The following is a 16,564-nucleotide window of genomic DNA, read 5'->3' as shown; positions in this document are numbered from 1 at the left end:
CTTTCTAGACTACTTCCTGTTGTTTGTCAGTGCTGGTATCTTTGGTGAAACCTCGAGAAAATCAGAATAATTGTTAAGTCTTGGCTGGATCATCTCAGCCAGCAGTTTTGAAGCTGTTTTGAATGCTGGATCATCTGGATCATTTTTATTGGTGTTTGGTCCCCTTGCATTGAAGATACATAAGCTTTTAAAGGTATTAATACAGGTATATACTGTGCATTTTACACAAGGCAGCCAAAGATAATTTTTTGTTTTATGTTTGAGCAGATAACATATACATCATGTGTCTTGTAGTTTTTCTAGGTTTGGTTCTTTATGTCTATAGTCAGAATTTCTAGGGGGTCTTCTTTGATGAGATCTGATCATCTTTAACCTTTAATGAATCCATAGTTTTTTGCTTTCTGTGGAAAGTATAACCTCTTTTGCAAAGTAACATCTTTTGACTTCCATTTTGAAATCAAGACATTTTTAAAATATATAAATTGGTTTAATCCAACAGTTTTCATAATCCAGTGTGTCTTAGCATCTGTCATTTCTTCATTAAGAATCAGAAAATCTAGAGACAACACAATAACATACAGAATCCAGACTCTGTGTATTTCCCATCTTTATGTGGCTTATATTTTTTTAAACTGTATTCTTTTTTTTAATGACTTCATTATTTTTTAACTATTTTTAGAGACTCTTTTTCCCATCTAGATCTGTCTTTACTGCATATCTGTAACTTTTCTGTCTCTGAGCAAAACCCCAAACCTGCCACACAGCTCATGCTGACAGGGCTTGCATGGTTGGCTCAAGTCCACAGGCAGCTTCTAAGGGATGGATCCCTGGACTGAGGGCCAGGATGAGAGACACAGGACTAGGAAACCGCATTGGACCCGGTTTTTGTGTGTTTAGAACTTTAAGCTTTCTCAGGTCTTCTGTGGATGTAGGTGTGCCATATTGGAATGCTATTTGTAGGCAGAGTGTCCTAGCAGCTACTCCCAAATAACCACTCAGAGACTTACTATTAATTATAAATGCTCATACAATAGTTTAGGTTTGCCTCCTCCAGCCAGCTCTGTTAATCTGTGTGCTGCCCTGAGGCTGGTTTACTCCATCTATAATTTCCCATGTTACTACTTCTGCATCTGGCTTGATACTCTTCAGACTCTGCCCTTTTTCCTGGCATTCTCTCTGCCCTAAAACTCCTGCCTAGCTACCAGCCAATCAGCTTTATATTAATAATTAGAGCAACACATTTTCACAGTGTACAGAAGGATTATTCTACAACATGTAAAAGATCAGCAAGTACTCTTATCCACTGAGCCATCTTCCCAGCCCCAATTTTTAATAGTAGTAACCATTTGTTGAGTGATTCCTTTAAAATGGGAAGTATGTTCTTTTTGTTTTATCTATTATCAATTTGTCTGTCTGTCTTTATCTATTTATTTACTCATTTATTTATTTGGTTTTTCAAGACAGGGTCCTCTGTGTAACAGCCCTGGCTGTCCTGAAACTTGCTCTGTAGACCAAACTGACCTCAAACTCACAGAGATCCTCCTGCCTCTGCCTCCTAAGTGATGGGATTAAAGGTGTGCACCACCATGCATAGATAGCATGGGCAGTACATTCTTAAGAATGTACTACTAGATATATTTAATTTTAAATAAAATTTAAAATTCCTCATGTGCACCAGCCACATTTTACAGATATGACTGCTGGCTCCCATACTGAGTTGCTGAATATGTAGAACATTTTCATGTTTCAGAAAGTTCTGTTGAATAGTGCTGTATGCATTGCAAGTTATCTTTTCTTTGTGATGCTTCAAGATCTCCTTATTTTATTATCATAACAACAGGAAACTAGGCTTGCAAAATAAATAAATTGCCTGGGTTGTTTCTAAAGAAAGAAAGAAAACTTGTATAGGCCTGATATCAGAGTACTTAATCTGCAATAAGAACAAAGATAAGGAATAGAATATAGTAAGATGAAATAAACCACTTAGTTTTATAAGAACATAAGAAAATTATGTACGTTAGATTCACAGTCAGACTATGTTCTTAGAAGAAGTCTTGCTTGAGGTCAGTCTTGAACAGAAATATCTTTTATGCGCATTGGTATTTTGCCCATATTTATGTCTGTGTGAGGGTTTTAGAACACTTGGAACTGGAGTTACACATGGTTTTGAGCTGCCACGTGGGTGCTGAGAATTGAAACCAGGTCCTCTGAAAGAGTAACCACTGTTCTTAACTACTGAGGTGTCTCTCCAGCCCTGAATTCAGTCTTGAAATGCAGAATGATTATATTGTGTGTGTGTATATATATATATATATATATGTATATATATATATAAACATATGTGTGTATATATATATATAAACAAGATAGATGTATTAGGGCAATATTTTAAATAGCAGATGAAAGTGTATTACTATCAGTCACATGGCATACCTCTTAATATTTAAAGTATCTTTTAAATCAAGGCAACACTGTGTGGATGGTGGGTTAGGGAATGTTCTAGATAAAGAGAACAATAGTATGTACAAAGGCTCTCCAGAGTAAAAAAAAAAAAATCACTCATCGGGGAGTTAAAAGTACTAAAGCTTGGTATTCTCATAGAGTGAGGGTTGTGAGTGGAATTGTGGAATGAAGTTTGAAAAGAACATGAGACTACATTTTAGTTCTTTGTTACATATAAGTGCTAGTTTTATTGGCAGTGGCTTTATAGTTAAAATTTATTTAGAAAAAAAGAAATCTAGTCAAGGAATGAAATTTAGTAGAAACAAAGTATATACTAATATTGAAGAAAGGCTATACTGGGTACTATATCTTTTTATCTAAAATAATATGAAGTATGTTTTTGAAATTTTTTATTTAAAATTTAAATTTATACCTATATTGAGAATGACTAATAATATCTAATTTTCTTTTGTACTTTTAGCAACCTGGAGGCTTTTCTAGCTGGTCTGGTAGTTTCCTCATGGATGATAGCATGTCTAACACATTGAATAACCTTGAGGAACACACTGCCGAGTTTTATAACATGGATGAAAATCAGACTGTTTCTGCTCAGCAAAACTCACCCACAAAGTTTCTAGCTGTAGAAGCAAATGCTGTACTGTCTTCTCTACAGACCATCCCAGAATTTGCAGAGACTCTAGAACTTATTGAATCTGTAAGTTTGAAATTGTGAAATTAATAACATAATCTCATGTTTAGAAGCTTAGTTTAATATTTAAATAGACATTTACCTACTTAAATGCTAAGCATTGCCTAATTTTGATCTCTTTTGTAGAGATTTCTGACCAAAAAAAATTAAAGGCTTAAGTCCTCCTCAAATATGTATCTTAAAAAGATGTTTTAGAATTAAAAATTTAATTCATTATTAGATGAGTTATTTAAATACATTAGAATGTTTTAAACTAGAGGAACTATAAAGAAGAAATTTTAAATCTATACATTCAGATTTGATCGTTTGAAACACACACATATAATTCATGTTATATTTTTATCTTCTATTATATTATGATTCTGCCTTTGGTTTATTAACATATATATAATTTTGAACAGGGTCTCACTATGTATCCCTGGCTGGCCTGGAACTCCATATATAAACCAGGCTGGCTTTGAACTTACAGAGATCTGTTTGCCTCTGCCTCCTGAGTGTTGGGCTTAAAGACGTACCACCCACCATGCCTGGAACTTAAATATATTTTTTAAACTTGAATTTTGAGGCTTTATAGTATTCCAGCATATGAGAGTTTAACAGTAAGACAGTTTATTTACTGAATGCATTGCTGTGTGTTTAGAGAACATCTAGATTTTCCATATCATCAATAAAAAGTAATATTTAAAAGGCTTTGTTGTCAAATCATAACAATTATATACTTGGATAAATTGAATTTCTAAGTCAAAGTATATGTTCCATACATATTACTAAATGGTTACATAGTTTTATAGTATTTTCGTTTAATAGAATGGTTTTATTGATGAATTAGTTCTTTTTAATAATAGCCTAAAATAATTTTTCTTTTTATGTAAAATATTCTGACAGAAAATTTCAGCTACTGAGTTAGATGAAACATTATCTTGTAATATTCCAAATTGTTATTATAAAAAATTGTAATTTTTTTCTAAAGTGTTCTGCTTAATTAAACAAAGATGTTTAGACAAAGTTTGTTTTTACTGGTAAAAATGAGTAAATAACTTGTTAGAAATTATCATCCTAACATTTCTCAATGCTGTGGTGCCCGTGTGAGATGCTGAACCACTCCATGTGCCCTGACTGAAGGCCACAGCTTTCCAGATTTTCTTGTTTGTGGCAAATGCTTTCTATACAGTTATGGCCATTAGTGGTCACGCCCTCTGCACAGTGTGGTGGTTTCCCAGGCCAGATCCCAGCAGGCTTTTATCTTCTGTTGTTGAGGCTTGCTATTGCAGGGAGTCTTGTTCATAGAGGTAGAAGCTATGGAGACAGAGATGGAAAGAAACGAGCAGTTAACTTTCCATCATTACCTCAGTCAGATGGATTTGCTCGCACCCTCTTGGGGAAACTGAAAATCTCCATCAGGAAACAGTTAGGAGCTTCTGGGTAGCCTAGGTGAAGAATTTCCACTGTCCAGGAGAGTGTCACCTCCCACCCCGCTCTCTGTCTGCCTCTCCTTTACAGCCACAGAGGCAGCGACACTGATGCATTGCTGAGGTAGGGCCTTCCATGTCCATTTTTCTGCCTTACTAGATAAAAGGGAACAGTTTGTGACCATTTTCTATTTAAGCAGAGTGGTCTTAGATATAAGATAAACAACGTGCCTAGTGAATGGAAGCATTTATTTCAGTGCATGGAGCAATTCTACACCATCCACATTAATATTTCTTTTACCTCTTAAGTAGGGACTGTCATAGAGATGATATGACAGAAAGGTTTATTTAATTTGTCTTTACACTTGAACCACTCATTTGAAATGATTTAAAAAATGTTTCTATATAAATATTTTCCAATTAATAAAATGCACTAATGAAAAATGTAATGTCAAATATTCAGGGCATGTAATTTTCTAACATGGAAATACAATTGGACGCCAACAAATTAGGAGATTTCTTATTTTTATTTAAAATTCTGTTTACAATCTGAAGACAGTGAAAAGGGAAACGGGTTATTTGGAGTTTTTCTTTAGATGGTTTGGATTTATAAGCAATGCTGCATAAACAAATAAATTAATATAAAAAATGAATTATTATCCTGTGTTCAGATCATATTTAATTAACTAGGTTACAACTTAATGAGTTAAGAATTCATTTTTTTGCAGGATCCTGTAGCATGGAGTGATGTTACCAGTTTTGATCTTTCTGATGCTGCTGCTTCTCCTGTCAAGTCTACCCCAGTTAAACTGATGCGAATCCAGCACAGCGAGGGAGCCATGGAGTGTCAGTTTAATGTCAGCCTCGTCCTTGAAGGGAAGAAGAACAGCTGTAACGCTGGGGACAGTGAAGCCGCTTCTCTAGCGTCCCCAAGTGTGGTCAAGTTTAGCACTCCACCAACCATCCTCAGAAAGAAGAAGAGAATACGAGTGGGTCAGTCTCTAGGCAATGAACTTGGTGATGGCTCATTCAGTGAAGGCAGTAATACAGCATTAAAACACACACCAGTGAAAACACTACCATTTTCTCCTTCACAGGTACTAATGTTGTTTCACTTATGTTTGCAAATGTAGACAAGATGAATTAAATTAGATCTTTAGTGCCTTTAATAGCAGTAGGTTGCTTTGTTAACGCAAAGATGTGTTTAAATGTATGCGTGAGAATGGTGAATTCAGTGTCTCACCAAGGGAAGTATCCGCATTATAGCACCCTAGAATTTCAAGAGCTAAAAGGGACTTTTTCTTTGTCATATGGTGCTATTTCTTTATAAGACTCTTCAGGAAACTGGCCCCTAAAGGTAAAATGATTTATTTGCACAAGGGTATCTAATGCAGAGCTAAAACTAAGATCCAGTATGACTCTTTGATGCTGGGTTGTTCAGCATATATGTCTGGCATGCTGTAAACGATCTTATCTGCTGTATACAGCAATTTAGATTTTCATTTACATGTTAAGTTTTCGTTTTTGACATTCTTTGGAAGAAATCTAAACAACAATTTATTCTAAGAATTTCATGTTTGGATATTCAAGATTAACTACTTAATTTTTTAGTAATGTTCCCAGAAGCAGATGTACACATTACGATTATTTTTGTTAATGTAAAAATTTTGTTATATTCCAGGTGTCTGTCACTTTTCTTACAGCATATCAGTTAATCTTTCTAAAGACATTGAATGCCAAAAGGAATGCAGTTTTGAAGTTCAACCGCTGTTTGCTGGAAGTGTTTTGATTATCTTAATGTTTTTTTCTGTTGCTTTGATAAAATATCCTGACAAAAGCCATTTAAAGAAGGAAGGGTAGAATTTTTTTTTTTTTTTTTAGCCTGCAGTTCACAGTGACAGTGCAGTGGAAGTTACAGTGCAGTTGAGAGAGCTGCTCACATTAACATCCACAGCCAGAAGAGAGCTAGGAATGTATGCTGCTGCTTAGTTCCATTTCTGCTATCTGGAGATGGCCCCTTCACTTTTAGGCTGGGGTTTCCCACCTCATTTAACCCAATTAAGTTAATCCCTCACAAGTATGCAGAGGCCCATTTCCCAGGTGATTTTAGATTTTTGTCAGGTTGACAGCACTAATTATCACACAAATGATAGAAAGTTTTATGAGATAAGTAGGGACCTTGAAGGTCAAATAAATATGAGGAGGTCTGAAATATTGTTGGAGGTATGTTTTAAGTTGGGAACACAGCTACTGTGATCTGAAAATGCTTGAGATAATATAGTTTATGTGTACTACAATGTGAATAGTGTATTCTCTCTCCAGCTCTCAAAGTTCAAAATTATTCCAAGGTAGATGAGGGTTTCCATTTCCAGAGATTTGTACATTAGTGATTTTTACTGAAGTGAATTCTATGCTAGAAAGCCAGTGGGAGGTGCTTATATCCCATGCCATTTGGCTTTTATCCTTTGAAAGAGTTTGATTGCTAATCCTAGGTGAGATGATTCAAGTATTAGGAGTGATAGAGCAAGAGTAGACTGTAGTTGTAGGTGGCACTTTTGAAGCAATTTTCACGTCTTCATATTGCCACTTCTAGTCTGCTAGTGACAAAAGAAAATCAGGTTTTTATAATAGTGTTTAAGTTAAGTCTAGTACATTGTGTAATTTAGAGGGTGTACTCTTGTTTTGTCTGCTTAAAGTAGATGTGCTTTTAGGCAAGCAGATTTGCCAGACAGTTAACTTCCAATAAGCAAGCAATGTTCCTTCCCAAGACTTGTTCTTCCTGAGTAGTTGTAACAACAGGCATGCACACCATGCCCACTCTATTATTTTAGTCTGAGTTCAAGATAGTCTGAAAGAAAAGCACACTTACCATAATTTATGAATGATAGTTCACAGCTGACTTTCTCAGTTACACTCTTGTACCAGACTGAAGATGTGCTGAGACAGCGGTGCATGGATCTGTAGATCTGTGCTTGGTGGTGCACTGTTTTGTTTTAAATTTTCTGTGCTGTTATAAACCTGACCATTTGTAAGACAACTGTTTCTTAAATGTTTTTCATGTACTACCCTGTTCAGAATGGTTCAGGTGCTGGGAGGCAGCAGTGAACAAAATAGAAATTTCTTGTCATTATGGAGCTTAATTTCCATGAAGTAGAAAATATATGTAGTATTATTGAAAATCTTTTCCTAAAACAATAGAGAAGTCTTACCAGTTTGATATTTGTATAGGAATTTTGATGTTCTAAAATATTGTCTGTGAATTCTGTTCTCCTTTAAGTTTTTTAACACATGTCCTGGAAATGAACAACTTAATATAGAAAACCCTTCGTTTACATCAACCCCAATTTGTGGGCAGAAAGTTCTGATTACAACTCCTCTTCAGAAGGAAGCAACTCCCAAAGACCAAAAAGAAAATGTAGGGTAAGTCTGCACTAAATAATATGCTATGGAGAGAAGGAAGCATAAAGTCAAGGGTATGTTAGCATTTTATTCAAGTAAATGGCACATCACATAATTTCTATGTCTATAGTTTTAGAAGTTGGTTGTTATTCTTTTTAAAGTCACAACCTCTTATACTGTCCCTGTAGAATACTGAAAACTGGATAAATATAGCATAAAATTTTTATTTCAAGCAAAATATTCTTAGTACTTTTCCTAAGTCATTCTTCCTTTTAAAAAATACTAATTAGAGAATGAACAACTTTAGGCAACCATATTTTAAATATCTCTATAATACTTTAGGAAAACATGTGTATATAAAAATGTAGTTTATGATTTTTCAGGGCTTTGCCTTACTTAACATATATGAACTCATATCATGAGAGTAATAAGAATACCTGAATGATTGACTAGGTTTAGAACACCTACTATTAGAAGATCTATATTGGGTACCACACCAAGAACTCCTACTCCATTTAAGAATGCACTTGCTGCTCAGGAAAAAAAGTATGGACCTCTTAAAATTGTGGTATGTATACTCTTTATTCTCAAGCACTTCCTAGTTTTAATTAAAGAAAAAGTGGTGTATATCATCTTGAATTTTTTAGTGTTAAAAAGTGTTTATTGAAACTGAAATAAAATTTTATCTCTTAATTTATGAATGTAATTTTGTGTTAATCTTACTTGACCTGTAAATAGCCGTTTGTTTGACTCATTTTAAGTTTGTGTGTTCTCATGTTAACTAGAAGAAAACAGTTTCGGTGGCGTGCTTTTTTTTCTTAATATTAAAGCATGTATTTAGTAGTTTCATTGCAATAGAATTAATACTTTGATATATCTAATCACTTAATGCTGCCAAGGAAACTAACAGGTCAGGGAACCTTCTTAAAGTTCAGTTTCTCTTCTATGTACAAGTTATTAAGCACACCCAAGTTTTTTATTGTGAAACTAAAAAGGACAATACAAATAAAGGACTTGTCTCTAGTTTCATTATAGTGAGTACTTAGTTACTGCTATTAGTCTTGTAGCTGTGGTAGCAATAGTTCATGAGTTAATATATCTGTGAAGTGTTTTAGTTATTTGTGTTCTCATAAGTATTGTTATCTTTGAAATACCTCAGAAAAGGCCAGAACATTCTAGACATATGCAAATATTTTATGTTTATTAGAAATAAAGCTGTTACTTAAATTTTATTTCTTCAATGATAGTTTAAATTTTGTTCTATTTTTAGTAATTTTAGCAGGTAGGTTCATTAAAATTGACATTCATTAATATCTTAAGCAATTATGATTACTGTGAGCCGATTAATTAGTTAATTTGTGTATCTATAGAAAGTAGAAGATAACTTTGTTAATATTGTAAAAGTCTAAAAGTTAAAGCAAAAAGCAGCTGTGTATTATTGTTATTGTGGGTGTACACATGCTATGATACTCTTGAAGAGGTTAGAGGACAGCTCTTGAGAAGTCATTCTCTCCTTCTGCCGTGGACTCCGGGGATGGAACTTGAGTTGTCAGGCTTGTTGTCTTATCAGGCCAAAAGGCAGAATCTTATATACAGAGAGAGAGAGAGAGAGAGAGAGAGAGAGAGAGAGAGAGAGAGAGAGAGAGAGAGAGAGAGAGAGAGAAGGAATTTCTGGCAATTGCCTTTTAAAACCTTTAAAAAAATAATTTAGTCCCAGCCACTTGCCTTCTTGGAAGAAGACATTCGAGAAGTTTTAAAAGAAGAAACTGGAACAGACATATTCCTCAAAGAAGAAGACGAACCTGCTTACAAAAGCTGCAAGCAAGAGGTAATCCTGAGGATTGTTTATATCTTCATTTCCATAGTTAGTTAGAGGAGGTCTCTGTGTAACTTCAGCTGCCCTCAAACTTGCAAATCTCCTGCCTGTCCTTGCTGAGAGGTGTGTTACTCCATGTCAGCTCTTCTAGTAGTAATGCTAATGAAAGGCTTCGTCATGTACAAGACTTGGATACAAAGTTACCTTGTGAATTATTTTTCTTAGCATTCTGCATCTGTGAAGAAAGTCAGAAAATCACTAGCTTTAGAAAGCTGGGACAAAGAAGAACCAGGCTCTCAGCTACTAACTGAAGACATTTCAGACATACAGGTTTGTAAAGAATTCATACATGTTTTTAAATGTCTATCTTAAATCATGGTGGTTCTCATTTCATATTCATTGCTTGACCAGATCACTTTAAGGAGAGTCACAGAAAATTTAGGATTGTTTTGCTTAATTCAGAGAGAACCTATTATCTATGAAGAATATATTATTTTTTAAACTTGTTTTATTTTAAGAAAGTTAGTCTTTTGTATGATGTCAAAAAAAACAGTGGTTCACAAAACTTTAAATTTGAAATCAAAATATTACTATAGCACTATAAGTTTATTTTGTGTAATTACCAAGATATAATTCTAATGCTAGACATTTATTTTGTGTAATTACAAAGATATTACTAGATATTTCATCAGAGCCAAATGCTTCCTAAGAGGAAAATTAACAGGGCTTCCATTACTTCTTACTCAGTAGTCTCTTGTCTCTACTTTTGAATTAGTTATTTTCCTCTTTCTTTTTTCTCTTAGTCAGAAAATATACTTGCAACATCTTTATTAATGATACCATTATTGGAAATACATGACAATAGGTGCAACTTGACTCCTGAAAAACAAGATATAAATTCAGCCAACAAAACATATACACTTACTAAAAAGAAACCAAACCCTAACCCTTCTAAAGTTGTCAAATTGGAAAAGAATCTTCAGGTATGGATTTATAAGTTTCTTTAGTGATTTTTGTTGCTGTTTTAGTCAATGATCACTTTTAACTTACTGATCATAAATTATACTTTTCCTTTTCAAGTTTAAATTGACAAGTACAATAAAAATTATTATTTTATCACTGAAAGCAAGTTTGGGTTTAAGAGAGACTCATTCATTAGTGTACATACTATCTCTACAATTAGAATTTTAACCAGAGATTTTTTTTAGGGTTTTGTTGTTGCTGCTGTTGTTTTGAGACAGGATCTCACCTCGTTATGAAGCTGACCTTAAAATCATAGTCCTGCGGCTTCAACTTCTTAAATCCTGGGATACAGATTTGTGCCATCATGCCTGGCCCTTTCGTGATTTCTTTGTGTGTGTGTGTGTGTGTGTGTGTGTGTGTGTGTGTGTAATGATATTTAAATCCACTTCTGATATTTTTTACCTGTAAAATAAAAATGAATAGCCACATTCGTTGTTCCAAATTGGTAAGTAGGTGGAAGCATTTTCAGCATATTTTTTTTGTTGTTGTTGATATGATTGTGCCCAGTAAACTCTGGATCAGAAGCTATAAAACAAGAAATTCCCCCCATTCCTCTGTGGCCAGTAAATGGTTGCAGATGAAGGCTGGTGAAATTCTTATCTTGTTGTCTTAGGAGTTTGCCCAAAGAATATGAATTGTTGGAGAGGAAGATTTCTTCTTTATGCCTCACTGACTGTAGAATAGTTTCCCTGACACTCAGGCATTCCTTGAGAATATCTTTGGCAATCAGATATAGACAATCACCTGTCTGTCTTGGGCCATGGCTTTCAGAGAGTGTCATAATGCATTCCCTTAATTGACTTAAAATGCTTTTAATTCCCAGTATTCAGTTAATATAGAGCTTCAAATATATATTACAGGAAGTTCACATGTAATAACTCTTACATATCATATAGAAGTCTTTATTCTTTGATAAGGGAGAAAGCAGGGTGCACCTGTGGTTCACTTTTTGACATCTTCCCTTTAAGTCTTTTCCTTTGTCTTGGTACTGGGGACCAAACCCGAGTCTCCTACAGTAGATAAATACCCTACTAATGATCTACATCTCCAGCTCCTCTCTTTAAAACTTTTGGGAAATTTGGGAACAAAAGAGATTTATATTTTTTTCCTGTTATGATTCATTTGACTTATACTATTCACCATAGGCCAGTGAGCAATATACACAATCATAATAATTACACAAAAATTGTCATAAATATTTTAGTATGTGTTAAAAATATAGCATCTCATTTTAAAAGATATAATATTGTTATCAAAATATTTTATAGCAATTACTTATAAAATTCCTAGTCAAAGAATTGATTTTTAAAAGTCTAGTTATGAAGACTGACAATATGGCTCAGTGGATAAAGGTGCTTGTTACTAACCCTTAGAACCTAAGTTTGGTTCTGCAGTCCACATGGTAGCGAGAGGACTGACTCCTGAACTTTGTCCTTTGACTTCCACATATGTATGTGACATGTTAAGCGCGCACACACACACATGTATACATGCATGCACTCTAATTATGAAGTGGTTTGGGTAGTTAATATTACTAATTTTTACATCACTTTTGCTATTTCCTTCATAGTCAAATTGTGAGTGGGAAACAGTGGTATATGGGAAGACAGAAGACCAACTTATCATGACTGAACAAGCGAGAAGATACCTGAGTACTTACACCGCCTCCAGCAGCACTTCAAGAGCTCTCATACTCTAATTGCTACTAAAGCTGATACAATGCCTTACCCATTACTGTATTTTGTGCCAAATTAGGTTGCAATGGAACTTGTCTCAATTAATTTTTTAAAGGTTTTAATACATCCCTAAAATGGTTCGCATTTTTTTCTATATTGGACAGACAATAATAAGCCACTTAAAGTAAGGGGTAGGTAAATTCATTATTTACTTTTAAGAAATGAGAATTTTAAAATTTATTTTTAAAGAACACAATGGGAAAATAAGGATGTTCATGGATATTCCAAAGCAAATTTTCACATAATTTCTTTACAGGATATATGTCAGTACTTTCTCAAGGTTATAGTCTGTTATAAACAAGTTAAGTATGTGTGATCTATGAAAATCTATATTTAGGACCCGGGGGCTTTATGAAGTACTTTTGCACATGTGCTGATTTATTTAGACTACCATTTATAAAGAAACACAATGAGAAGGAGTCGCAAGGAAGCTAGAAAGTTGCACTACTAATTTTTGGTATTTTTCAGAAACAATGAAATTAACTACAGTGTTAAGCATGTTTATTTGAGCATAGTAATAAAAAAGCATTCAAAGTGGGCTTTTTCTTACTAGTAAAGAGTCAGTATTTCTTAAGTCTCAGAAGAGCTGAGAATTCTGTTGAATGTATTGTACAGTACGTAGGAGCAGGAAAACTGTGTAAATTTAAAAAATGTCTGTTTTTATAATTTATTTTCATTTTTAAAGCTTAAATGTAGATATTTATATATATATATACAGGGTGTCTAGAAGCCAGTGTTGTTTCTTGTCATTCCAGCTAACGTAGTAAAGAATAACTTTGACTTTCAAGTATGAATTAGTTGTTATAGCTGCAAAGAATACAATATCTATACTGTATGTCACATCTACCTAAATATTGCACTATATCCTTTAAATCATGTTGGTTATAAAGTAGTTCAAAAATGTACTAAATAATAATTTAATATTTTCTTTTTAAATTATATTGGAGGTCATAAATTAATCTGGTGATTCGTGTGTGTGTTTGAAATTTTCATTTTGTTTAAAAAACAATATGGTACCTTGCTCCCTAAAACAGTCTGCACTTAGAAAGTTTATTCTATTTACTCAATGTTTCAGAATTAGAAAATATTATCTTTTATTTATACAAATATTTTGTCCTTTTATAAATGTTTTGTGTTTCCAGGTTACAACAGTTGCTTCAGTTGCCTGTTTAGGTGTTTGCACTTATTTTATTTCTTTTTGAAAGAATGTCTTTGCTTATGTGGTAGAGATTTTATGTAATTTTTGAGACATATAATGGTGTGCTGTCAACCTAAACACTGACAAGCAAATAGAATTGTACACTGTAGTTCGAATTATTTATAATTGACGCACTCTCTCCCTCTCCACTCCTGAAGTAAGCTGCTATAGAAAGTAGCAGAATCGGCTGCTATGAGAGATGGAAAGAGCGACCACCACTTGCACTGTGTGAAAAGATAAGCAAATGATGGCAAGTTCTCAAGTTAACTTAATGGATTCAACTATTACCAAGCAGGTTCTTACAAAGACCAAAACACTACTATGCCTCAAAACCAAACCAAACAAAACGGCTTAAGATTTTAAGAAAATCTATTTATCTGTTAATAGAAATGGGACTACTGAATATTTTAAGCCTAGTTCTTCAACAGTAGACCTAAAAAGGTTTTAAGCTTTAAATCCAATTGCTAGTTTTTGCATACTATATGTTAGTGAGAAGTAAAGAATATGTGTGGTGGTACTAAGATTATGCCTTCTTGATAACTAATAGGTAAAACAATTTGAATCTTCTTAGCATGTTAAATATGTTTTTTTCTAATTAATGAACTTCTCACAGAAATGTTGCTTTGTAAAACCAATGATTGTGGAAAAATCATACTATATCATTTCATTTACTTTGGGGTAATAATAGTACATAATTCCTATTAAAAATATAGTTTTTAGCTGTACTGGATACGATAGTCTCCAGTTGCCAAAGTAAAATATCTCAGATATGCTACATATTTTAGAACATAATTTTTCTTGAGCATTAAGTTAACACAAATGTTAATATATTGTATATAAGCCTGGGCTTATGGAACGTAGTATATATTTGGGTTGGTGTTGGTTGAATCCTCAAGTTAACTGCTTTGTTGTTTTTTTGTTGTTTTTGTTGCAAGATTTGTAATCATAAACATGCCAGGCATCTTAAGTCATCTTTTTTACTGTTCACTTGGATTCTTCAGTTTTCTGAAGATGCCATGCATACAGGTAGTAGCCATACATGCATGGAAACTGACTACACGCATACCATACTGCATTTTATTGTAAGGTTTTCACCTTAATACAGCAATTACACTGACTAAATTAAGTTTTTTTTTAATATATGAGAAAACTTTGCATTGTTAGAGAATCTTGCAGACAATGTTGAAATCTATTAACATCCAAATAAAGCATCTGTGTACAAGCTGACATGGTGTTGCTCGTTTACTTTGCTTCTGTGTAATGGATTTGATTGAACCCTTAAGACCTGAGTCCAACACTGAGCACTTACCCTTTGTACTCTTAGAATTCCCTTTGCAGATGATTTCCCCTGTTAACAAATGTGGCCCCTCCAACAGGCTTCATTCAGAAATACTTCAAGTTCCTTTTACATTCTTTCGTGTAACTTTTGTTGACACTGGAAATAGAATGTTCAAAACAGATTTCTCTTTCCCCACCTGGACCTGCCCTCCCTTTGTCAGGTTTCTAAGTGAAATTGCTTTTCTTTTGTTCATCCACTGACACATTTCTTAGCTTCTTTCAACCTCCATATTGGAGTCTGTCATAAAGACTCTGTACATAAGGCCACTTTATCTCTTTATTTGAATTATTGCACATTGCTCTGAGCTCATTCTATAGAAATAATAAGAAACTGGCCTGGCATTAGAGTCACCTGGGAAAGGCCAGTGGCCACCAGTCAACTGTTGGCAATACTGCATAATCTTAATGAGTTCATCACCATTACTTAGTTTTCTAGGCCTAGCAATCTGTTGGAATTAACTCACTGAAAATGAGTTTACCTCTCAGTAAAAGATTTACATAACTTTTTAAGATTGATATGTGAAACCAGAATTCTATTAGTTTGTACGTAACATAAAGCTACAGAGGACTAGGTACATTCTTACTACAGATGTAAACAGAAGGAAATGATAACCATATGCAGATGCAATCATATCTCTGGGGTTGCCTAAATAATGGTGATTCTTATTAATTTTCTAGCTGGCTGGTTTCCACACTTCATTTTCAACCCTATTGGTGACTTGGCTCTACATTTTTTTTGCACTACTTTTTTTCATTCTGTGTTTGCAATGTTACCCTCTTTATCAGCTGTGAAATGCCTGTGAAACATTTCCTGAGTGCTCCATAAAATGTTAGCATTATCCTTCATGTATCTAAAGAGTAAAAGTTGCTATTTGCGACTCTTATTTTTGAGTCTATCAGTGGGCTTAGAAAATCTTGGTACATGTTGAGTCTTAATAATTAGTTTTTACCAGGATATACTAGCTATACTCCCATGACAGGTTTATAAATAGCTTTGATTTCTTAGTTATTTACATAAGACAAGTTTTGCCTTACATATAAGAAACTTTCGAGAATCTTTTAGCCCATTTTTTTTATAACTATGTAATCTACTATTTGCTTTATCAGTTATAGAGTGATAAGACTGTTAGGTGGTCAGGTCTTTAATTTCTAATATAAAAAAGATGATAGAGATACTTATTCTCTGAGAAATGAAAATGTATTAGGTAGTGGAGGATAAGTTGAATCAAGAAAGATACTTTGGGATATTAACTTTCTACTGTTGGATTTTTAAAATGAGTACAGATACGCTCAAGGAGAACACACGAGATAGACAAGGAAGTACACTTGGGAAAGAAATTAAGTGGCCAGTGTGACAGAAGACTTTGAAAACTTAGTATCTTGGTGCAAGTACATTTAAATGTACTTAAATTAAAGCTTTAAATTAAAGCTGTTGGATGTAGCACAAATAATAAAAACCCAGAGACAGATATTGGGGTTGAAACTGAAGATCAG

General features: G+C 33.9%; 1 protein-coding gene across 2 annotated transcripts in view; it reads left to right on the top strand.

Annotated features, from left to right (window-relative positions):
- Mybl1 (MYB proto-oncogene like 1) overlaps positions 1 to 14,959 on the top strand; it is a 38,576-nt gene extending 23,617 nt beyond the window's left edge. The window contains exons 9-16 of one of the 2 annotated variants that reach the window (XM_048420105.3): positions 2,924 to 3,157; positions 5,289 to 5,657; positions 7,838 to 7,980; positions 8,413 to 8,527; positions 9,671 to 9,787; positions 10,001 to 10,105; positions 10,579 to 10,758; positions 12,369 to 14,959. In XM_048420105.3, the coding sequence (XP_048276062.1) occupies positions 2,924 to 3,157; positions 5,289 to 5,657; positions 7,838 to 7,980; positions 8,413 to 8,527; positions 9,671 to 9,787; positions 10,001 to 10,105; positions 10,579 to 10,758; positions 12,369 to 12,497 (1,392 nt within the window). In that variant the 3' untranslated portion in view covers positions 12,498 to 14,959. The remainder of the gene's footprint in view (positions 1 to 2,923; positions 3,158 to 5,288; positions 5,658 to 7,837; positions 7,981 to 8,412; positions 8,528 to 9,670; positions 9,788 to 10,000; positions 10,106 to 10,578; positions 10,759 to 12,368) is intronic. The other variant, XM_048420107.3, reaches the window with a different exon arrangement.
- Positions 14,960 to 16,564: the final 1,605 nt, after the last annotated feature.

This window comes from Myodes glareolus, chromosome 16 (genome assembly GCF_982192425.1).
Source record: "Myodes glareolus chromosome 16, mMyoGla1.1, whole genome shotgun sequence".
Classification (NCBI taxonomy): domain Eukaryota; kingdom Metazoa; phylum Chordata; class Mammalia; order Rodentia; family Cricetidae; genus Myodes; species Myodes glareolus.
This window is presented reverse-complemented; position numbering and strand designations above follow the sequence as displayed.